Below are 24,851 nucleotides of genomic sequence, written 5' to 3'. Positions count from 1 at the left end.
GATTATAAAACTCAAAATGGTCACAAACATACACTGTATGTTCAAAATACACAACCTGTTAATCTTAGTTGAACACAACTCATTAAATATTCTAATCACACTATTCCAGAATTAAATCTTCACTGAAAGGTCTAATTTGGTGCAACACATTGACCAAAATATTTTAATTAAAAATATTCTGAGTTAGTCGCAGGCCTAATTACAGGAATAGAAATAGGGCCTATATTGTCAGGCAGGTCAGTAGAACTCAGTAGTAGGTTTTTCTCAAGTAAATTGACCGATCTAAGAATAATAGCGCAGCTGCTAAACTGCCAGTCTTGACATGTAAATCAATTTAAATGCAACAACTGCAGTAGCTACTTTGAAAGTTATTAAATTGATACCTTGGAGATATGCTAAAAAAAATAAAGCAGAGGATTTATTACAGGCAACTTTTTTTTTTCAGTAGGAAATACTGGTTAGAAATTCAAAAATATTTTATTAGCAAATCTAAAAAACCTGACTTTTAGATCAACTTAAATTATTAATGATAGCAGTATATCAGAATAACTGCTCAGAACAAAGGACATTAATTAGTAGTAAACTCTTAAAAGGCTAATAGTGTAGTATACAAGAGTTTACAAATTAAAACATGGTTGTATAGTGATTGGATCAGAAAAATTTTGATGTTTATTCTTTTTCAATATTATAGCATTTCTTGAACATGAATATGAAAACATAATGATGATTTCATCAAAAGCTATCATTCTTTTCCTCAAAATTTGTATTTAAATTTATCTTTGTAAAAATGGACTTATTTTAAATTAGAAATGGATTGGCAAAAAGGTTTCAAATGATATAACACAAGATTACAACATTTGAATTAAGTCCAATGAATGTTAAGTCTTGAATTTATTCTAAATCTATGTTCTACTTCAGATTTGAGAGGAACAAAAGGTGACTATAAAAAAATCACTTTCAGCTAACCTCTCTCATGAAATAACTTCATGTAAAACGTGTGGCTATTAATAAAGAACACCTAAGAAAGCAGCAACTATTACCTAAGAGTGTTTACTAAGTATTAAATTTGATCTGCAGTGAAAGAAAACACAGTGGGGCTCATAGTTATGAATCTTGTAGCGAATATTTTATCACCATTGTTGAAAACAGCTACTATTTTCCACACTACATATAAATTGTGTTCAGTGTGCAGCCCAATTCAAAGACAGCAAAACTTCATGCACTGAACACATTAAACGGAACTAGATATTTATTAGGCTATGTCTGTCACTCTAAACAACAGTTTCCAAGGATTAAGCTTAGAATCAATGCTCTATTGATTTTACTATCAATGAACATTATAGCTCACACGACTGGCCATTTTAAGGGAAGATAGGGTCTATTATATCCCACTTTTTAGAATATATGCTGTTAAAAGATAAATCACTGCTTTTCTGAAACACTGAAAAAACAGATATTTTAAAAAATATAGACACTATATTCATAAGTTATTTAAGAAAAAGTGTGTTGATAACACATAACATTTAAAATATCACTATGGAATGTCTTTCTATATTTAACACATAACACTGTTAAAATGGTCAGTAAATGAACTCATACAAACTGCTCTTAACATTTTGTTAAAACCAGATTAGGAATGTACACATGTATTAATGTGTTCTAAGAAAACACAGAAGTAAATGTCTATGATGAAAATATCATTAATGCAAAAAAATCACATGGAACATGTGACAAAGGCATTATCTTGAAAATTAAAACATTAATTGATCAAGTCCACACATCCAACATATGGCCTAATGTATGTTTACTTTGTTTGATTTTCTTAAAATTTACATGATTGACCTAAAATAATGGTTACATAATCATTAGTGAGTTCCATTCTACAATCTGCAATTCATCATATATTTTTAGCCTAATATAAACATTGGTAAACAAGTAAATCTAAAAATACTTAAATTACCAGTAGAAAAAAATTAATGTAAATTTAAAACAGCACATTTTGAAATATAATAGTCTAGGAAACTAAAATAGAAAATATATATACCATGAAAACAATATGTAAATCTAACATTGCATAAAATGTGAATTTTCTATCATACAAAGTTTAAATTATTAGCTTAAAACAATAAAGCAACATACATTTAGGTCACATTTTGAACTTTAGAGTAAAAATTAATTGCACAATGTCATAAACATGAAATAATTCTAATTTAATTCATCTTACTGTCCTTTATAAATACATACACACACACACACATACATATACATATATATGCCAAAAAACTGTTCTGCACAGCTCTTTATATATTGTATATAGTAAATATCTTCTATCCCCTAATTGAGGAAAGTACTAAGATTTCTTATTCTCAGGTTAATCTTTATTTTTATTCAAATATTCCTGTAATCAATTTTACAATACTAGGTAATGGATTTGTAAAAGTTTAGCAGACTAAGTCTGAGATAACTATTGTTTTCATCATTGGATTGGTAATTGTATTTAACTAAAAAAAATACATTCAACCTTTACAAATACAGTACCATAAATTAGACAAAAAAACCCTGAAGTTGCAAAACTGCATTAGCAAAAGAAAATTGGATAGATGTTTAAAAAGACTTTAGACAAAAGTAAATATGCTAATATTATCACAGCACATTCTAGTGTATACTTGTAACAAATGATTGGTGTCTACTTAGTACTTTATTTCAGTTAATACTCAGGGCACTTGCATAGAAATTTATGTCAGAACATAGCTGAGCTGCTATTCCCCCAAATAAGCAAGTTACCTCAGGAATTTAAAGGGCTGCTATGTTAGGCTTTCTTACACTAACCAGGAAAACGTTATTTTCACACTATAGTCTTTGTCTTTGGAGAAAAAAAAAAAACTTAAAAGTTTATTCACAGTTGCACTCCTAGGAACCTACCCAAGAGAAATGAAAAACATCTATTCACACAAAGACTTGTATTTGAATGTTCATGGCAACATTGTTCATCATAGCCAAAAAGTGGAAACAAACTAAATGTCTACCAGTTGGTGAATGGATCAAGAAAAGTGGTAGATGGAATACTATTCAGCAGTAAAAAAAGAATGAACTACTGGTACATGCTATAGCATGGATGTACCTAAAAAACATTAAGATAACAGAAAAAAGCCAGATGCAAAAGACCTTATATTACATGATTTCATTAATATAAAATGTCCAGAAAAGATAAATTTATATATATGAAAAGGTTAAGTGATTGCTTAGGGCTGGGATTAGATTGTGGACCGCTTGCAAATAAGCTTGAGGAAGTGTTTTGAAGTGATGGAACTGTTTTAAAACTGGATTTGAATTGTACACTTAAGACATGTGACTTTTATGGTAAGCAAATTCTATCTAAATAAGGCTGTTTTAAAAATAAAATAAAATTTGCCTTTTCCTTAAAAAAGTAAAAATGTTATCCAGTTTGTTATTTTATTTATTTCATTGTTATCCTCTTTTCTACCAAAATTTAAATATACCTGATTCGAGTGAAAATGCAATTATTTACAAGGGAAATAAAAAGGAAAACATGTCTATGACAATTTCCCAGATTGCAAATTCCTGGAAGGCGGTACATTTAAAAGCATTTATTTAATGACTATTTATAATAAATGTGATACCAAAGAGCATTTTTTTTAAATACCAGTGTAAGACAATCTCGTAGAAGATAAAAACTGATAATGCTCAATTTTTCTTCCCCCTAAAGGAATTATAAACATTAGGTAATTGTCTCTAGAGGTGATTTCTTCTCTCTGTTTAAATACTCATAGGTCACCTGGCCCCGGGGCGGAAGCTTTATGGGAGTGATTCTTAGCTTGATTAGTTAAGACTTTTGCCTCAGGGAAAACCAGCTACCAAAGAGTTACTTGTCCCTAAAGGGGTATAAATACTACAGCTGTTTGTGTAACTGTCAGATCCATTTTTTTTCCTACTAACATTCTAAAATAAATGCAAAGGGAACTAATCCTAAAAAGCAAATGTTAGATTACTCTACATTAATTTATAACTTAGAAGTAATTTGTTTTGAAAAGAGATAATTTGAGTAATTGAAAGAAATTGTTACAAACTTTTAAGAAACTGCAAGCAAAGAGACAAAATCTGATGCCAAAGATGTAGGGAGACTAAGTAAAGCTATCTATACAAACACATTCTTGATGTGTGAAACAAAACGTGGGGTTCAGTGGGAGAAACCAACTAGAAAATATGCACAGAGTGACCAACACTTCTTTCAACATACTTCTAGGATTCTTTCAACACTATGGATTATCTCAAACCAGAGGAATGTTGGCTATGATGTCTGGATCAATGCCAGCCCTTGTTATAAAGCAAAGAACACTTCAAGAGCATATCCTGAGTCCTTGCTTTGCAATCTGCCAAACTGAGGTATTCAAATTAAAGAGTTAGGACGAGAACCAAGAGTGGTAGCTAACATTTGAGGATATAGATTAAGTCCAGATAATATATTTGAAGAAAGATTCAAAATGTCACATAGTATAATTTTGGAGAGTTGTCTTTAAGAATATTAGCTAGCCTTAGCCTAATATCTCAAATATGCTTTTTTATTTAAAGGTACTCTTTTACTGTAGAGCTACATTCAAACTGTGGATTGTGGCCCACCAGTGGTTCATAAATCAATTTAGTGGACCACAATCAGCATTGTTTTAAAAAGAAAAATAGCTAGTCTGGCCTAGGCTAGAATAGAAAAGATCAGTCTGTTTCACTTAAAAAAGTGTTTTGTGAAATTTTTGTTTCACATGTGTCTGTCTGTCCTGAGGCGTTATGCAAAATGTATTTCTTACTGTGAGTTTGACTGAAAAAACTATGAAACCCATCACAATATTTTCTACATTCCACACGTTCTGAATGAAGTAGAGAAAAGAGGCCTCTCTGTAGTCTCCTCTAGTCACTGGCAGTATAAACTGCTGTATAAATATATTGCTACTCTTCTGAAGGGGGCACGGAGGAGTCTCCAAGTGAGTGGTTACTTCCACTAACCCTAAATGCAGATTCACTGGAGCAGAGGAAGGGAAGGAAAAGAGGCAAAAGAAATAGGAGAAAGGAGGAAATGTTTTTCTTTCACTCCTATCTTCTACAGACTCATGTAAGTCTGTTCTTTCACTCACAAATTGGGTTTATTACTTTGTGAGTGAGGAAACATCAAAAGATGGTAATAACTTGAATATCACTAAGAGCCTAATTACAAAACATTAAGGAACAGGGAAGAAGAAAAAGGACCACTAGATAGCAGCTATTACTGATATATCGAAAATGAATTGACATTGTTTGAAATCAAGTGGTATCTCTATTTCCCAAGGCCTAGACACTTCTTAAAAATCTTATTTAATGAAGTCATGACTTGCTAACATTCTGACTCATGATCCTGAAGTCTCTAAGGACTGAATCAACCTAGTGAACTTTCAATATAAATTAACTCTGCTCTAAATATACATTTTAAAAACACCGCATTTCTTGCTTTGCAAAAATAAAATACTAACTTATAATAAACTGTTTAATAACACAATTCTTCCCTATATAAACTGAGACATCAAACTATAACATCTTAATTCAAAAGTAGGAATAAACACTCACCTCTGCCTTCGTTCATCATCCTTTAAAACTTCATAAATGGCCACCAACTAAAATAGAAGCATTACTTTAAAATGAAAATACTCTAAACTATAAGAAATCACTTAGGAAGGTGAATGCACTATAATGCACATGCAGAAAACCTTGTGTCCATAAATACAATGTACAGATAAAACCTTAATTATAAGTAACATTTTGTTTTTAGTAGCACCTTAAAAAGTTAACAATGCTTGATACCAAAATAAATCTTTGTGAAAGATGGAAAAGTAATAATTATCTTAAAACGTGCTTTTAAAAAGCTAAAGCAGTAATTTAGACCAAAAAATATTATGACAATTATGACTCTCCAAGAATTTAGAGATTCTAGTATAAAAAATGCTGGTAAAAACATATTTGGTAAAAAACTGAATAACATATACATTATATTTCTAAACAACATCCTCATTTTCAAATGGAATTATTTTACATATAAGTTACCATTTCTACCATAAATCCTTATAAATTTGTCACAAAACATAACAGCATATTTCACTTACTTGTCTAAACTGAGTTTCTGCATTTTCATCTTTATTCTTGTCTGGATGCAAAGTTAATGAAAGCTTACGATATGCTTTTCTAATGTCTGCAGATGAAGCATCCTGGAGGTGGTGGGGGGAGGTGAAAAACACAAAGCAAACTTTGTCAGAAAAAGAAATTCCCAGAACCTTGTTAAGATCTGAGATGACAGCCAACCAAGTGCAGGACCCCAGGCAATGTAATTTGAGCAATCAGTCTAACAACCAGGCTATGCAACTGGCCTGCCCCACATGACTGAACAATTATTCAGTCTAATTTGGCTCTCCTCTTAACTTTTCATTACCATACAGTCATTTAAAGAAGACAGTATTTGGCAAAACTTTTCAAACACTTGCCTTCCTAAAATTAACCAATAAATCTTTTTCAGTAATTAAGAGATCAAAAAGAAACAAATTAAAAATTAATACATCTGTGTGCCTTCAAAGGTCTTTATTTGAGAATCTTAAGGCCAGTTTCTGAATTCCAGGCTTACCATATGTGGTTTCTTCATTGTTAATTATATTGAATTTACCATCAAACAACAACCTATGGAATGTCAATTTCACATGTCAAAAGTATGCCTATATGAAGGCAGTTAAATCCAAATTTATCTAAAATAATTATAATTAAAAGTAGTTGTGTATGTTGTACTTCACACTTTTTTTCAGTACTTTAAAGATTGTTTTTAAAGGTGTCCAGTTTCCAAAGTCTGATTTGCAGAAATAAATTTGTCCACTATTTATATATTGCTATTATAGTTTAAATATATTTCAAAGGTCATGAGAATTTAGTAAGAGTACTTTGGATTAACTGCCTATTGAAATTAGATCTTATGTAATCCTGTGTGCACAGGTAGACTCAGAGAACGTCATTTTACATGGCCATTACAAAATACAATAACAAATAATAATAAAATACAATAGCAAATAACACACTGTCAAGTTGGGTTTAAAACTTTGTCTCTACCAAGTTTAAAATTTATTCCAATAACTAACGCATTCATAGTGGGACAAATGATAATAAAGTTCCTTAAATTTTATATCACTTTATAGCTGAATATTTGTCCAATTAATTCCTAAAACTACTAAAAAGTTAAAATGACCAAAACACCAAAACAAAACAAAAATCTACATACCTGGGACTAAATGAGTGCTAAATAAATTGAAATGAAAAGAGGAAAAATAAGACCATATGTAATTAGTCTGTTAAGCTTTACTTTATAAACTGTTATTTTCATTACCAATATTCTGGAGCTTATTGCTACAGGCTATCAATAGACTTAACAGTTTTGACTTAGGTGTGAATATTTTTGTGACTGTGGAGAGCTGAGAAGCTATAAAATTAACAGAGTAAGTTTTGTGGGTAATATGGTTATAATTTTCATTCTAATTTGCTAAATGGAATTGATATATTCCCCATCAAATATACCTCAATAATAGATAACACATAGTAGAAAAAGATGACTATTTACTGAAAATCTGTGATGGAAATTTTGTTGAGCAAGAGGTCATGTCAAATGAAGAATCATTTGAGACTTTATAAAAAAATTGTGACTGTATCACAGAGAAATTCCAAAAGTAGATTTCTTACAAAATAAGAGCTTATGTATTTTCTTGAGTTACAAAATCAGTAAATGCTCATTATGGAGCATCTATGATTTACTTAAGAATAAAGATGACTACCAGTCACCTAAGGCATTTCCCTTATTTCAGTCTTGCTATGGTGACCCCAATCCTCCACTTTTTTTGCCACTGTATGTACCCTATGTAACCAGATGGCTCACCTATTTCAAATCCCTCAATAACTCCCAAGTGCCTTCATCACCTGTCTTTTCCAATCTTTTTAGCTTTATCTTCCACTATCTTGGCCCATCCTTTGGTTGCCCAGATCATTACACGTGAGGAAGCTGTTCCCCTAACGAGTAATGATTTGATTTGCATCCAACTGTAGATACAGTTTTGTCATGACTAAGGAATAAGCCTTTCAGCTACACACAAGTATTGCCTGTCTGTTTTCCTCTTGGGAATCTGCTCAGTAGGGTTATTTCACCAATAAGCTCCAGCCTAGGTCGATAAAACCGAAAACTTAAGAGATTTCCCTACAAAGACATGCTGTATACAAGTTGTACCTCGAACTACCTTATGTATGTATTGAATTTTAGTTAATTACTTGGTGAATCTTAACTTTTTTTATTCTTTTAACAAAGCTATGACATAAGTATAGTTGTTATGAGGCTCACTTTACTGGTGAGGTGAGGAGGAGAGAGGTTAAGTAATTTGCTTAAGTTCACACTGTCATTAAATACAAGAAAATAAAATTCAAACTCAGAAAATGTTGCATCAAATTCAGAGCTCTCTATCTTGGCTCTTTAGACTCAATTAGTAGATTTGGGCTGAGTCACTTCAGAAAGGGCTACAGCAGTGAGAACAATGGCTACCCTCTTAATGATCTGACAAACTATATGGAAAACATCCACCCAACTACAATGTGAATATGGTCAACTGCATTTTAAAGGTAAAGACCCTGATATGTGTTAGGCTTTCTAACACATTTTACATCATATATCCACTAGAAACCTGAATGTTAGAACAATTATCTCCTATACTCAATGGATTAGATCTTTTATCTCTCTGGCTTGCACAGAAATAATTTTGAAAGGGTTATGGGTGGACTGACCATCTTTAATACTGTAGACATCAGGAGATCTACAGAGTTTGATCACCAGAATTATTTTCCTTCTAAATTGGATAAGGTTCTTTGATAAGTGGATATGAATTATCTAAATACTTCAATGATTTCTGTAAAGAAGAGGCATACGGTCATTCATTCTTAAGAAAAAAAACTATGAGAATAATATGTTTGTTAAAACTGTAACAATGCAGTGGGACATCAGCAAAAATGGAAGAGTAGAGAACTCCAAGGACTTGTCCCTACACAGAAATAATATATAATCTGGTAAAAATTGCCCAAATTAACCTTATCTGAATTCTGCAAACAAGTCAAAGTATTACAGCAATCAGGCAAGCACTCAGTCAAGAAAAAGATAGCTCATTAGCAGTTACGGTCTTGAAGAAGCCAATTTGAAGCCTTGGTGTGAGTTCCTGGTGGAATCAAAGCAGACTTCTAGAAAAAAAAAATTGCGTTTTTTTGTTTGGCCTGTCATTGGCTCCATGACAAATTGTGAAAGGGACTACCTTTATTTTATCAAGCACAGAACTCTTCCAGGGCAAAGAGGTAACCATCCAGGACATCTGTCAAAAACATTTAAATGCAAATTTGTAAGCTAGTGCCAAACAGGCAAGAACTAGCAATGGAAGCATACAACAGACATATCAAAAAGCTTGGAAAAAAAGATTGGGGATTAAGATGCTTTGGAAATATGGGCTTTGAAAAGCTCCCACATATTCCTTGGAAACCATTAGATCATGTGTATACCCAAGGTGGAATACATACTCAGAAAGAGTATTGAGAGCCTTCTGAGAAGGCCCTAAATTCTCACGACATTCTGTTCTTTAGGCTGTGCTCAAGCAGGAAATGAAGGCTAATGGAGTTGTAAACCACCTCTCTGAGTGTTGAAGACATGCCCCAAAATATAGGAACCTACTAGCAAGGATTGTGAGGTTTTTAATTTGTTTGTTTTGGTTCCAAATCATTAAGGAAATCTCTGCTGAATAATTAGCTGGCCACTAAGCTAATGAAATGGAGACATCAGTGGCCATACATGGATAAGAATATACACTTGACAAATTTGGTTTAGAAAAATCACTAGACAAACAAATGCCACCAATCAAAGAAACAAAAACACCCTGATGAGATAGAAGAATCTAATTACCAAGTTATATATTCAAAATGACCAGTATTTCTTAAAAATTATGAAGCATGCAAAGAAACAAGAAAGTATGGTTCACATACGTGGAAAAGAAATGAATAGAAATGTCCCTGAGGAAGCCTAGACATTCGACTTATCAGACAAAGATGCTAAATCAACTATTTTAATATGCTCAAGAGCAAGTATAAAGAACTAAAGAAAGTATGAGAACAATCTTTCACCAGATTTAGAATATCAACAAAAAGAGGGAAATTTTAAAAAGGAACAAAAGAGAAATTCTGGACTTCAAAAATACAATAACTGGGATAAAAAAATATTCTATAGAGGGTTCAAAAATAGATTTAAGCAGGCAGAAGAAATAATCTATAAAATTGAAAATAGGTCAACTGAGATTAACCAATATAAGGAGAAGAAGAAAGAATACAGAAAAATGAAAAGAGTCTTAGTGGGCCACCACCAAGAGCACCAAGATGATACATAAGCAGTGTCCAAGAGGGAGAAGAGAGAAAAGGAAAAAAATTGAATAAAAAATGGCTGAAAACTTCCAAACTTTGGTGAAAGGCATGAATATACACATCCAAAAACTTAACAAACCCTAAGTGAAAGAAACTGAAGTAATAGTCATAAGACCCACACCTAACACTATAACCAAATCGTGAAAGATAAAGACAAAGAGGGAATCCTTAAAGCAGTGAGAAGAACCTAATAACGTACAAAAGATCCTCAATAATATTAAGAGCAAATTTCTCATCAAAACCAGAGTCTAGAAGGTACTAATATGACTAGTGCTAAAAATATGTGTCAACCAAGAATTCTATATCCAACAAAACTGCCTCTCCAAAATATACAGAAATTAAGACATTTCAATTAAAAATTGAGAATATACTGTTAATACACTTGTTCTACCAGAAATGCTCCTGGTAGTTCCTTCAGGCTGAAAGGAAAAAATACTAGAAAGTAACTCAAATCCACATGAAAAATAAAGAACACTGGTAAAGATAACTAAATAAATATAAAAGCCAATATTCATATATTTTTGGTTAGTAACTCCATTTATTTACATGATTTAAAAGACAAATGCTAGAGCAATAATTATAAATCTGTGTCATAAGTAAAATAATGTAAATCTGCACCTACAGGCATTGATGTATAAAGGTGTAATCTGTGACATTAATTATATAAGGAAAGGAGCCCTAGCTGGTGTGGTTCAGTCAATTGAGCATCAGCCTACCAACCAGAGGGTCACCAGTTCGATTCCCAGTGTAAAGCACATGCCTGGATTGTGGGCCAGGTCCCCAGAGAGGGGCGCGTGAGATGCAACGACACATTGATGTTTCTCTCCCTCTCTTTCTCCCTCTGTTCCCCTCTCTAAAAATAAATAAATAAATACAATCTTTTAAACTTTCTTTAAAAAATTATATAAGGAAGAAAAATAGAGCTACATAGAAACCGTAATTTTTATGATTGAAACTAAACCGGTATTAATTCAATCTAGATTGCTGTAAATTAAGATGTTAATTGATATCCCCATGGCAAACACTAAACAAAAAATCTATTATAGTAAGAGAAAAAGAAATGATGCCCTAGACAATGAGATCTGAGACAAAAGAAATAAGTAAAGAAGGAACTGAGGAACAAAGATATAAAATATATGGAAAAGAGCAAAGTGCCAAAAGTAAGTCTATCTATATCAGTGATTATTTTAAATGTAATTGAATTAAACTCTCCAATTAAAAGCCAGAGAGTACTGGAGCGAATTAGATACAAATACAATTCAACAACGTGGTTTCAACAAGAGACACATTTTAGAACCAAAAACAGTTGAAAGTGAGTGGATAGAAAAATACTAAATGCAAACAGTAACCAAAAGAAAGTAGAATGGCTATAACAACAAAAGGCTAACGGACTTCAGACAATTGTTAAGAGACAAAAGACATTACATATGACAAAAAGGTCAATCTATCAAGAAGATACAATAGCCCTGACAGTGTGACTTGGTTGGGCATCATCCTGTAAACCAAAAGGCTGCTGGTTCAATTCCGGTCAGGGCACATGCCTGGAGTGTGGGTTCTGTCCCTGGTAGGGGCATGTGCAAGAGGCAACTGATCAATGTTTCCCTCTCACATTCATGTTTCTCTCCATTTCTCTGTCCCTCCCTTCCCCTCTCTCTAAAAGTAAATAAATAAAACATTTTTTAAAAAGAAGATATAACAGTTATAAAAATGAGTTATATGCACCTAACAACAATCTACCCCTAAATAAAGCAAAGACTTAAATGAATTAAAAGGAAGAAATAGACTATTTGTATAGCAATAGTTGGAAATTTGAACACCCCACTTACCATAATGACTAAAGAAATTAGAATATTAAGACAGAAAATAAAAGACTTATCAACAATTTAAACCAACCAAAGCTATCTAACAGATATCTATAGAACATTCCATCCAACAGGATACACTTGAAACATTCTCTATGACAGACCAGATGTTAGACCACAAAATGAGTATCAATGAATTTTAAAAGGTTTAAATCAAAGTAACTTCTCCAACCACAATGGGATAAAATTAGAAATCAATGACAGAAAGTAATTGGAAAAATTCACAAATATGTAGAAATTAAATAACACACTTGTAAGCAATCAATTAGTCAAAAAATAAATTTTAAAAATGTAAAAAAATACTTTGGCATTTATGAAAAGTGCAACTGTATTGTCTCCCTATAAGATAACTGGGTACTTGTTAAAAAAAACATATTCAACAAGCCAGAAAACTGTGCTCTTCAAGCATAAAACGGAAAAGATCTAGATAATTTTTTTCTATTGAGGTTTAGATTGTTTGAGATTGAAACTGGAAAATGTCATTAAGTTTCAGGATTCATTCATTCCCTTTTATTTTATTTTTTCTATTGTTCAAGTACGGTTCTCTCCCCTTTCCCCCCACCACCCCCACCTCCCACCCTCAATCCTACCCGTCTTTGGCTTTGTCCATGGGTCCTTTATACATGTTCCTTAATGACCCTTCCCGTTTTATCACTTAAAAAATTATTTTAAATTTTAGTAGCATTTTTATTGTAATTTTTTCCTTTATCATTGATACTCCCTAAACCCTCTTGCCCCTCTGCCCAACCCCCTCCCGCTGCATTCACCACACTGTTGTCCATGTCCATGAATACTTTTTATTTTTTGCTTGTTCCCTCCGCTGCCAACTCCCACCCCTGAGCTGTCAGACTGCTATTTATTAGTCTGTCTCTATTTCGCTTGTTAGTTCAGTTTGTTCATTAGATTCCACATATGAGTGAAATCATATGTAAAGGTCAAAACCATATGACTTTTAGAAGAAAACGTAGAAGTAAACCTACAGGACCTTGGATTTTACAATGGATTCCTAGCTGTGACATCAAAAGAATAGGCAACAAAAGAAAATGTAGACATTGTACTTCATCAAAACTTAAAAACTTGCAGCCCCTATGCAAAAGTTTAGTGATTCCTTTAAAAAATAAACATAATTACCATAATTACCATATGACGTAGTAATTACACTCTGAGGTATTTATTAAAGAGAATGAAATCATGTGTTCAAACAAAAACTTGTACACAAGTTGTTCAAAGAAGCATTATTCACAACACCCAAAAAGTGGAAACAACCTGAATGCCCACCAACTAATAAATGGATAAACAAAATGTGATATAGGTATGTATATCCAAACAATGAATACTATTCAAACATGCTACAACTTGAATAAACCCTGAACTGATGCAGCTCAAAGCAGAGATGCTTAAAATGTGTGGGTTTAAATATAAATAAGCCACTTACTAGCAATGTGATTTTGGACAAATTAACTAGTCTAAGACTCAATTTTTTCATCTGTAAAATGGGGATTATAATGCTATAACACCTGAAAGATTGCTGTGGTGTTTAAATTATGAATAACGTGCCTATCATATAGTTAGTGCTGAGTGAATAAAACTATTATTATAAAACGTAAGCAAGAAAGTCACAATTTCTCCTTCATTTTAACACTTGGCAAATCTGATTTGTTTATTTGGATCTGTGCATTAGCCCATGAGGACTACAGAACTGAGGGGAATAAAATAGATTTAGAGGTTTTAGTAAATTTATTGATTTGGCAATATTTATTGAGTACCTACTACATGAAAGCATTAAGGATATAATGGTAAACAAACACAATATCTATCTTCATAAAAATTCTTCAAAGAGCACTGAAAATTATGTCCTAAGCAACCCAAGAGAAATTTCTCATTTTCCTTTATACCAGGGAATGACAAATTTTTTCTGTAAAGGTCGAACAGTAAATATTCAATATTTTAGGCTTTGCAGGCCAAAGAGTCTCTGTTATAACTATTTAACTCTGCCACTGTAGTGAGAAAGCAGCCACAGACAATATATAAACAAATGCATGTGACAGTTTCCCAATAACATTTTATTTTCAAAAATAGGTAGTAGCTCATTTTAAGACATGGACTGTAGCTTCTTGACCCCTGATTTATATCAATGGACTGCCAATCTAATACTCATTCTATTTACAGTGTGTTGGTAAATACCAAATGCGCAGCTCACCTTTTTTTTTTTTTTAAAGGTTTGCCAGGTGGTAGAAAATGATTAATTAACCAAGGCAAAAATCAGAAGACCTTATCCAGGATCAAAGAAAACTTTTAATTAAACTTCCTACTGCCTTGAAAAAAAACTCAAGAATATTAAATCCAAGGGAAGAACATATTATTGGCTATCAGATTCAGTAAGGAAGGAAAACTATAGTTATCCAGATTACATGTTTAGGCATATAGTTGAGGTACTTCAGACTCTGGTTGACATCTGGGAATCTTAAGTAGAGTTACTATCCCAAGATGAACTGTCTCAAAGTGAGTAATTCTATGTAATCTTTTTAACAAGGTCCTTGGGTCATTTTCATATCTGATATTACTAATTAAAAGCTCAAGATAAACTCTGTGTTCTTTTTGAGTCTTTTCAAGATAATGACTGCGTTCTTTTTATTCTGGCCTTTTTATTTAAATTTATTGGTCAACAGAGTCCCCTCGCCCCTGCCCCTCCCAAAAAGTCAAAAAATAAAAATAAAGAAAATAAGCAGAAATCATGTGCCTGTGTACAAGTGCATTTATCAGTAGAAAAACTAAATAAAGATATTTAAAGAAGTTGTCTCTGTTCAGTGGACCAAGAGGATAGGCAAGACACTTGTATTCACCATACCTTCAAGACTAAGGGATTTTATACCAGGTACATATAAAATTCAAAATAAATTGAGAAAGGACAATGTTTTAAAAATAAATATTTATTTTCCATGGTAAAAATAAATCAATAGAATGAAATAGTTTACTTCATGATAAATTTTAAAGCTGGGGTTCTATGGCTAATCTGCTGAAAAAGCAGCAAGAGAAAGCTCTGGGTTCTTCCACACATATCACTGTTAAAGTCAATTAACTTTGGAGAAATCTTTTTGTATTTATGTAAGATTATATAGCTTTCACTTATTTTCTTTTCCTTACTATTATAAAAACCAATTATAAGTTAGCATACATCAAAATCCTTGTTACTGATGCTCATATAAAATATTTCTTACTATTCTGAGAGTCAAAGTCAGTAGGAATGATTAGCTGACAAATCATTTTTCCAGTGCAGTAAAATAATTTCCAGTGCAGTAAAAAAGGAATGGCCCCAGGTGGTGTGGCTCAGTTGGTAGGAGTGTCATCCGGTAAATAGAAGGGTCACAGGTTCGTTTCCCAGTCAGGGCACATGCCTACATTGCAGGTTCAGTCCCTGGTTGGGGGACATTCAAGAAACAATTGATCAATGTTTCTCTCTCACACCAATGCATCTCTCCTCTTTCTCCCTCCCCTCCTCTTTCTCAAAAATCAGTAAGCAAGTGTTTGGATGAGGATTAAAAAAAGAGAGAGAAATGTATTCTGCCCTCTTACTTTCAACTTGTATCTAAATAAATCTGGCTTAATAACATGTTTATTTAAGTTGGACACATCTCTGCCCTCCCCTAAGATTAAGAAGGTAAATATTCTCGAAAATGTAGATAAACAAAGTTTGCAGTCTCGAGACAGCTGCTTCTGGTATCTAATTACTGGGGTATGAAGTTGGTAGGAACCTCAGATCAACCATTCACAAAACAAAATTATTTCTGGTAATCAGATTAGCTATCTTAGACTATATTTTTCAACTAATTTATCTTGAAAAGGAGGTCTCTTTAACAAGTCAACGGCAGGGGGGAAAAGTGAGAGGGACAGTTCTGTATCAAAGAGATTGCAGAGACAGAACAGCCAAATGTAATATATGAACATTGTTTGGTCTCTGATTCAAACAAACCCAAGGTAGAAAGACATTTTGAGACAATTGTGAATATCTGAATAAGGACTAGTAGGTGCTATTAAGGAATTATTATTAATTTTATTGGGTGGGGTCATTATATCATGGATATAATGGAAAAAAAGGATAATGGGGCAAAGTGTCGGTATCTTAAATATGGGAGTTCATTAAATTAGCCTACTGTGTATGTTTTTATATTTTAATAATAAAAATAAAAAAATACAGTGGTACAATGGTGAGTAATAAATTATACAACATAATTTAATCTAAATACATTTTGATTGGTTATTTGTTAACCAGCTGGTTATTGGTGTTTAGTTAGTGTTCTTGAAACAGAAGAGATATGCCATAAGAAACAACCTAATGAGAACTTAGGGGAAAAAAGAAGGGGGAGGATTCCAAGAGGGCTGCAGAGTGGGTGGGAGATGCACCCACATGCTCCGGGTCTCAAACTGGATTTACGGCTAAATTACAGAGCAATCAACCTGAACAACAAAAAGAAGGCAGGCTGAACTGAAATACTGGAACCAAGGATTACAAAATAAGCCACACAGAGACTGGTAAGAAGGTGGAATCGTGGAAAGGGATAGCCCCTGCACTCAGGTGTGCAGCTCAAAGGGATACCGCAGCTGCAAAACTCTTTCCCCCTAGAAGTGTGAGTTCTAAACCCCACACAGGGATCCCCAACCCAGAGCAACAGATGTAGGAATAGAAGCTCATGTAACATCTAGCAATGAAATCAGTGGGGTCTCCCAATGAGTCTGGGAGACTCAGACTGTGCCTCCCACCCCTGCCCCGACCCAGGGAAGAGAACTCCTATTTATAGAGCACTAGCCTGAGGAGTTCACGGTCCAGACTCCGACTGCCTTACTTGGGTCCTGCAAAGGGATCTGCTGACTATACCCAGCAGTGACTTTAAGGGGCCCTCTCTTTTTTTCTGGGGAACCTTTGGTGAAGACCCAGAGAGTGACTAAACTGTGTGACTTGGGAAAGAAAGCCTGTCTCCCCTGTGTCAAGAGCAAAACCAGTTGTCACTCCCCCAGCCTGTTGAGTAACTCAGCCTGCCCCATTGTGGAGAGCACGACCAATAAAATGTCCCTGGTCCAATCAAGATAGCTTGAAGTATATAAAACAAAGTGGAGACACTCATGTCAACCAAAATGGCTGTCAGTCAACCATGACACTTTGGTTCAAGAGGGAAACTACTTAAGTCAGAGCAGACACATCTGGTGAGGAGACACACTTAAGATACCTGCATATGTGATCAAAAGAGCCATGTCTGCAGAGCAGGAACACCCATAGGGAGGCCTCTGGGAAAATTCTACACTTGCCAGCAGGGTGTCAAGCAGAATAGCCATGTACCATCCATATGCTCCTGGGCAAATTCCCCACTTGGCATCAGGTGTGCCAAGACATTTATCAAAAAGACCCAGAAGGGTGGAGTAGACCACTTTAAAGGTATAACTGAGTCAGGTTCCAGACCACTGCTGAGACAGCGGAGCTCCACACACCAGAGCGCGGCTCCATGCCACACTGATCTCCATTGGCACTGGGCACCAGAGGCTCTGCCCTGCTGGACTGGGGACTTTGTCTGCCCTCCTGCCCACCTGGCTCCAGAGATCCCCCCTTGCAAGATGTTGAAGATTCCCTTGCCCACCATTCTGTCTTCTGAACCTGCAGACTGAGCCTCTGGGACTTGGGTTCATTACCCCTCATTGATTGCTGTGTGTGTGTTATATATAATTCTCTTAGATTGTTAAGAGTGTGAGTAGGATATTAATGTATGTTGATGTTCTACTTTGAGAGAACCTGCATTCAGTAAAAGCTGAGCGAATAGCATAGTTACTGGTTGTGACTATTGCCTGTTCCTTGGTGCCAGGCTGCTCAGCAGGCAGCTAGTTGAGCAGTTGCCCAGCTGACTTCTAGAAAAGACTCTGTCATGATCCTACGTTCATGACATCCATCCAGCTGAGTTCCATGGTGCAGGGGAGTCACACAAGCTGGTACTTTGGGCCCGTCTTGCGGGATCTGGCAGTGCAGGGGAGCTGTGTGAAGCAGGGACTTTCCACCCTGCTCTGCTGAGACCAGCCACATGGAGAAATTGGAGTGCCACGTAGAACTGGGACCTTTGGTCCCACCCTGCTTGGTTCAGCAGTGCAGGGGGTACTGAGGAGCAGTGCAGAGCTGGGATTTTCGAACTGTGTCTCCTTGGGAGGGTCTTGACCAGGAACCAGATGGAGGAGTTCTGGGCTATGTGACTGCATCGGAATGTGGCAAATCCAATCTCCTCTGCAAGTTCAGATATGCTACCCTGGGAAGGAGAAGTACCTGCCCTTTCCTGACAAACTTGCAGGCACCACCCAATATGGGAGACTGTTTGGATCAGCTCTGCCCTGGAACTGTGCCTAGCAGGGTTTTTGGACACAGTTCCAAGGGAAAAAGGAGAGCAGCTCAGCAGGGGACATTCAAAGTGAGAGATCCTTAAAGGTTATTGTCCAGGACCAGGGTGAAGTGCTTAGCCCCTCCTGTGGGCTGGGCTGGCATAATCCTTAATGGGAGACTTCTGATCTATCCCACTGAGCCCCAGGCTGCTAAGCTTTCTCCTGCAGAAGTAATGGCTGGCTGCAAGACCCCCTGAGGGGGAACTAGAGTTGGAGACTCTGGCAGAGACTGAGGGGTTTGGCTTTGAAGCAGGGGCCACTTTCCTCTCACTGAGTGCTTGACTGGGTGATCCCCAAGTAGGGACCCGCTAGTCCTGTCCTCTGACCCTGGCTGCCCCACACTACCGACCTCTCAACCTGTGGAAGGGGCTGTGGACCACGGTTAGCCTCGGTTCATCCAATCTTTGGAAAACCCTGGAGGAAGACCAGGCAACCTCACACAGAGGCAAAATAGCTGACAGGTAGAAGCAGGCCTCAGGGAGCCTCGGTACTTTTATAGATCTGATCCCAGCCCTAGAAGCCAACTGTTTGTTACACAGACTGGCTCCTCCCATGCACATAACAGGTCCAGTAGACACAGACACAAACAGAGAACAGTATGGTAGCTACAGACAGGTAGCCCAAGGCCAATTATATACAACGTCTGACCTTGACCTGTACCTGAATGCCACCCAAATGACCCAGTACCAATATAACCAGTGGTGGGCTTCAGACCACACAAGACCTTGGCCCAACTAGCTATACAAGAGGCACACCCAAAGGGGGATTCCAACAGGCACCACATGCTGTTGGAAACAACTCTGCCTTGGGGGACAGCTCCTGCACAGTGCCTCATACATGGTGATTGAGGGTTACCCTTATAGTCACCCAGCCTGAAGATATAACTCCATCCATGCAAGGACCAAGAGCATTCAAGGCTCAACTACAACAGAGGGTACATATAACGCACAAGAAACATTCCTGGAGTAGGGCGCGCAAGTGATCTGGAAGGAAGATTGTGCCACTGAGCCCAGCAAGACAACTTCATCATAAAACCATCATAAAAAATTTGAGAGTCATAGCAGATCTACGTAATATATAGAGACAAAATGGAGAGACAAAGGAAAATGGGCCAAACAAGAGAAATCCCTAGAAAAAGAATTAAATTAAATAGATGAAATAAAAGCAACCAAAATACCAAGATGCAGAGTTTAAAACAATGGTTATAAAGGTGCTCAAGGACCTTAAGGGAAGAATGGATGATCTAAGTGAGAACTTAAACAAAGAGACAGTAAGAATTCAAAAGGATATAGAAATCATAAAAAAAAAGTCAGATGAGGAATACAATTTCTGAAATGAAGACTACACTAGAAGGTATCAACAGCAGGTTAGATGAATCAAAGGATCGAATCAATGAATTAGAGACAAAATAATAATAGGCACCCAAACAGAGCATTAAAAGAAAAGAGAATTAAAGGAAATAAGGAAAGTCATAGAAATAAAAAAAAAACACAACAAAAAACAAAAGATCAATGAAACCAAAAGCCGGTTCTTTGAAAAGATAAACAAGATTGATGAACCTTTAACCAGGCTGAGAGAGAGAGAGAGAGAGAGAGAGAGAGAGAACCCAAATAAATAAAATCAGAAATGAAATGAAAAAGAAGTAACAACTGACATCACAGAAAAACAAAGGATCGTAAGAAAATACTATTAACAACTATATGCCAACACATTGGATAACCTGTGTGAGATATGTAAATTCCCCAAAACATACAATCTTCCAAAACTGAATCAGGAAGAAGCAGAAAACCTGAGTAGACTGAATAGACCAATGACAACTAATGAAATTGAAGCAGTAATCAAAAAACTCCCAACAAACAACCAGGGGTGTCTGACCCATGGGCTATATGTGGCCCAGGATGGCTATGCATGTGGCCCAACACAAAAGTCATAAATTTACTTAAAACCTTTTTTTTCTTTTTTTGCTCATCAGTTTACATTATTGTTTGTGTATTTAATGTGTGGCTCAAGACAACTCTTCTTCCAGTGTGGTCCAGAGATACCAAAAGGTTGGACACTTCAAACATTTAAGAGCTAACACCTATCTTTCTCAAACTATTCAAAAAAATTCAAGAGGAAGGAAGACTTCCAAGCTTTTTTATGAGGCCAGCATTATCCTAAGTCCAAAACCAGATAAAGACACTATAAAGACAGAAAATTATAAGCCAATATCCCTGAAGAACATAGACCCTAAATTCCTCAACAAACTATTAGCATACTGGATCTAGCAATACATTAGAAAGATCATAGATCATGATCAAGTGGGCTTTATTCCAGGGATGCAATGCTTGTACAATATTCACAAATCAGTAAGTATGATACATCATATAAACAAAATGAAAGATAAAAATCACATGATCATATCTGTAAATGCAGAAAAGTATTTGATAAAATCCAGCACCCATTTATAATAAAACTCTCAGCAAAGTGGGAATAGAGGGATAATACCTCAAAATAATAAAGGCCATCTATGAAAAACCTAGAGCCAACATCATATTCAATGGGCAAAAATTAAAACCACTTCCCTTAAGATCAGGAAAAAGACAGGGATGTTCACTTTCACCACTCTTATCCAACACAGTACCAGAAGTCTTAGCCACAGCAATTAGACAAGAAGAAGAAATAAAAGGCAACCAAATCAAAAAGGAGGACCTAAAAACTGTCATTATTTGCAGATGAGATATTATAAATAGAAAAAACTAAAGACTCCACCAAAAAACTACTAGATCTAATAAATGTGTCAACAATAAAAAGTTAAAAAACTAAAAACTAAAAATAAATAAATAAAATGATAAAAAATAATTTTTAAAAGACTTTATTATTTTTAGACAGAGGGCAAGGGAGGAAGAAAGAGAGAGAGAGAAGCATCAGTGTATGGTTGCCTTCCATGTGCCCCATACTGAGGAACTGGCCCGCAACCCAGGCATGTGCCCTGATAGGGAATCGAATCAGCGACCGTCTGGTTTTCAGGCCAGCGCTCAATCCACTGAGCCATACCAGCCAGGGTGATAAAAAATAATTTTTAAAGGAAAAAGAGGCAAAGGAGGATAAGGTATGAAGCAACAGCCATTATTTGATTTTGATCCCTTAGTAGATAAATATAGATATTATTATCATCTTTAAATATGAGAAGGTAGCCAATGTGTAACATAAAAACACACCAAAATTTCCAAATTAACAACAAAAAAAGAAATTTTGCTAAGCTAACAACAGCGAGCAAAAAAATGTATCGTGAATATTATAGGAAAAATAAGAATAAAATTAAACATTATTTCTCAGTAAATATAAACTTATATTGAATTTCCTTATCAAAATACAAATGATCATCAAATGGGGTTAAAAACAAAACCCAAAAGACTGAAAACAAAGGGTTGAGTAAAGACAGAAGTAAACAAAAATAAAAAAGCAAGAGTACTGACATTAATATCAGAAAAGTGGGGATTTAAAATTTAAAAAAAGGACAAAAAATGGTAATAGGTAATAATAAAAGGTAAAATCCACTGAAAAGTTAAAATAATCATAAACCTTTATGCTCCAAACAAACCAAAATCCATACATACAATAAAAACTCCTAAATATAAGGACTTCATAAAAACAATCATGGTAGAAGATTTTAATTTACCTTTTATAGAATTTAACATATCAAGTAAACTAAAAATAAGCACAGCTATAGAGAAATAAAGTTGAAATTACATATTACCTAGAAATTAATGAAAAAATATTTTACATCAGAATGTATGAGAGCTATGGCTTTATTTACAGGGAAATACATGCAACTTTAAATGATATTAGAAACAAGAAAAACTGAAAATGAATAAATGAAGTGCCTAGCCTAAGAAAAGAGAAAAAGAACAAAATACACAAAAGGAAATAGAAAGAGTAGATAAACAAACATAAAAGTTGAAAGTGAGGAAACAAACAGAAAAGGCTAGTTCTTTGGAAAGATGAACAAAGAAACTTACAGACACAGACAGACAACAGTATGGTGGTTACCAGAGCGAAGGGGGAGGGTGAGCAGTAAAGGGTAAAGGGGGCCAAATATATTGTGATGGAAGATGGTTTGACTTTGGGTGGTGGGCACAGAAGGCAATAGACAGATCACGAATCATAGAAAAATGTGCACTTGAAACCTGTATGACCCTGTTAACCAATGTCACCCCAATAAATTTAATAAATTTTTTAAAAAGACCTAAGGGGGAAAAATGTACCAGACAGAGAGTGCCTCAGTAGTTACTTAAAACCTCAGTTTCCATTTCTTCAAAATGGTCACATGTCAACTTTGCCTTCTTCTGCCTCTGCCTGCTGCACTTTGCAATCGTAGAGCCAAATGATCTCATCTGAAAGCTCAGCCCAGACAGGCTCTAGATGTGACATAGAAAACATTTAAAATCTGTTGTTCCCCTTATAGGGCTTTTTTACTACTGTGCTTCCTGCCTTGCTCTTGGCAGTTTTCTAAAGACAGGAACACTGCCCTTGAATGTCAGCTCAAAGGATAGTCCCCAAAGGCAACAGCTGAACCCCTTTGATGAAGTTAACTGAATGTTATTGCTGAATGGATTGTCCAATTTCTCACTGGCATGTCTCTACCCTGCCCAGTAAGAAAAATGTTAAAGGTGGTTACAGTCAATGAAAGTACTGGTTGCAAATCCATACCATAACAATGAAAAAAATGGATAGGCACCCATGGCTACAAAGAGAAAAGGCAAAAGCAGAAACTACAGCCTCCATCTGATTTCCATCTTCCAAAACTGCCCAAAGCTACATTATATCCAGAATACTTTTTGCAGTGCAAGTGAGTCTGTGAAATGTAGTTGCTAGCTTTACACACTGTGTGCTGAAAGCACATGGGAAGGAATAAATGTTAAAACCAAACTACTATATTTACCAGATAGGTTTATTTTTTCATATTATTCTCCAATTTTAATAAATTCTGTAGGTTTATTTTTTCATATTATTCTCCAATTTTAATAAAATGGACAATTTGCAAAATAAAAGTGCAAACCAGGAAGTGCAATGGCATGACATTGGATGCTTTTCTTTGGTTCTCTGAAGCTAACTCACTTTTTTAGAGAGAACTCTTCATCTCCATATAAAGAGGCATGTAATATTTCACTACATTTTTCCTTTTTTTCAAGGACTGTCAAGATGACTTTCTAAATTATTCATAGTATGGAATTTAAATCCCTTAAAGACAGAGACCAATTCTTACCATTTATGTTTTTTTATGTTCCCACTCAAAAGCATGAGTAACACTGCTTCCCCAAATTTGATCCTCCTCAGTCTTTCCTTCTACGTAAATGGCACCACTATCTACTCAGTAGCTTGAGCTAGAAATCAAAGAGAGTAGACCTTGATTTATTTCTTTTCTTCAGCCTTCCTATATAATTTGCCAGCAATCCAAATACTCCCATGATCCCAGTACAAGCCATCTATTCTTGGCCCTCCATGGGACTCTGTTCAAAGTATATCCCATCCGTATGCCATGACTCCTTTGCAGATCTCTAGTCCGCTTTCTGTCTAGTCCAGCATTGTTCAAAAGAACTTTATGCAATGATGGAAATGTTCTGGATCTGCACTGTGCAATTGGCAGCCACTAGCTCCATGAGGCTATTGAGTGCTTGAAAGGTGTACAGCATGATGAGATAACTAAATTTTAAATTTTATTTAATTTTAGTTCACTTTAATTTAAATAGCCACATGCGGCTACTATATTTGACAATGCATTTCTAGAGCACATTCCCATATTATAGAAGCTAGAAAGCAAAAACCTAGAAGTGATGTGGGTTTGTCCAGTAAGATGCACAATAATAGAGAATGCATAATGAGGCAAAGGCCATTTCTGCTGGCAAACAAGGTTTTTCTGTGACAGTGTTGGAGGAGGTCCTAGTATTCAACCATTAGCTTCACAGATATTGGGCACTACTTTGAGAGGGGCAGGTATAGCTCTGGAGCTGGCAGCAGTTGTAGTTGCTAAGTGATCATGGTAGTTTCCTGATTACGGTGACTTCCTAATTGTAGCAATCATAGCATTGG

The 24,851-nt window shown here is 35.3% G+C and overlaps 1 protein-coding gene across 1 annotated transcript in view; it reads right to left on the bottom strand.

The window, feature by feature from the left end:
- Positions 1–24,851, bottom strand: part of DNAJC1 (DnaJ heat shock protein family (Hsp40) member C1) — a 249,879-nt gene that overhangs the window by 160,614 nt on the left and 64,414 nt on the right. The window contains exons 2-3 of the mRNA XM_054592779.1: positions 6,144–6,245; positions 5,611–5,657 (exon numbers count right to left, since the gene is read on the bottom strand). Coding sequence (XP_054448754.1) covers positions 5,611–5,657; positions 6,144–6,245 — 149 coding nt within the window. The remainder of the gene's footprint in view (positions 1–5,610; positions 5,658–6,143; positions 6,246–24,851) is intronic.

This window comes from Pteronotus mesoamericanus, unplaced genomic scaffold, assembly GCF_021234165.1.
Source record: "Pteronotus mesoamericanus isolate MK-2021 breed Mesoamerican mustached bat unplaced genomic scaffold, CSHL_Meso_final contig_130, whole genome shotgun sequence".
In the NCBI taxonomy this organism is placed as follows: domain Eukaryota; kingdom Metazoa; phylum Chordata; class Mammalia; order Chiroptera; family Mormoopidae; genus Pteronotus; species Pteronotus mesoamericanus.
The sequence above is the reverse complement of the archived record's forward strand: the minus strand, read 5'-3'. Positions and strand labels throughout refer to the sequence as shown.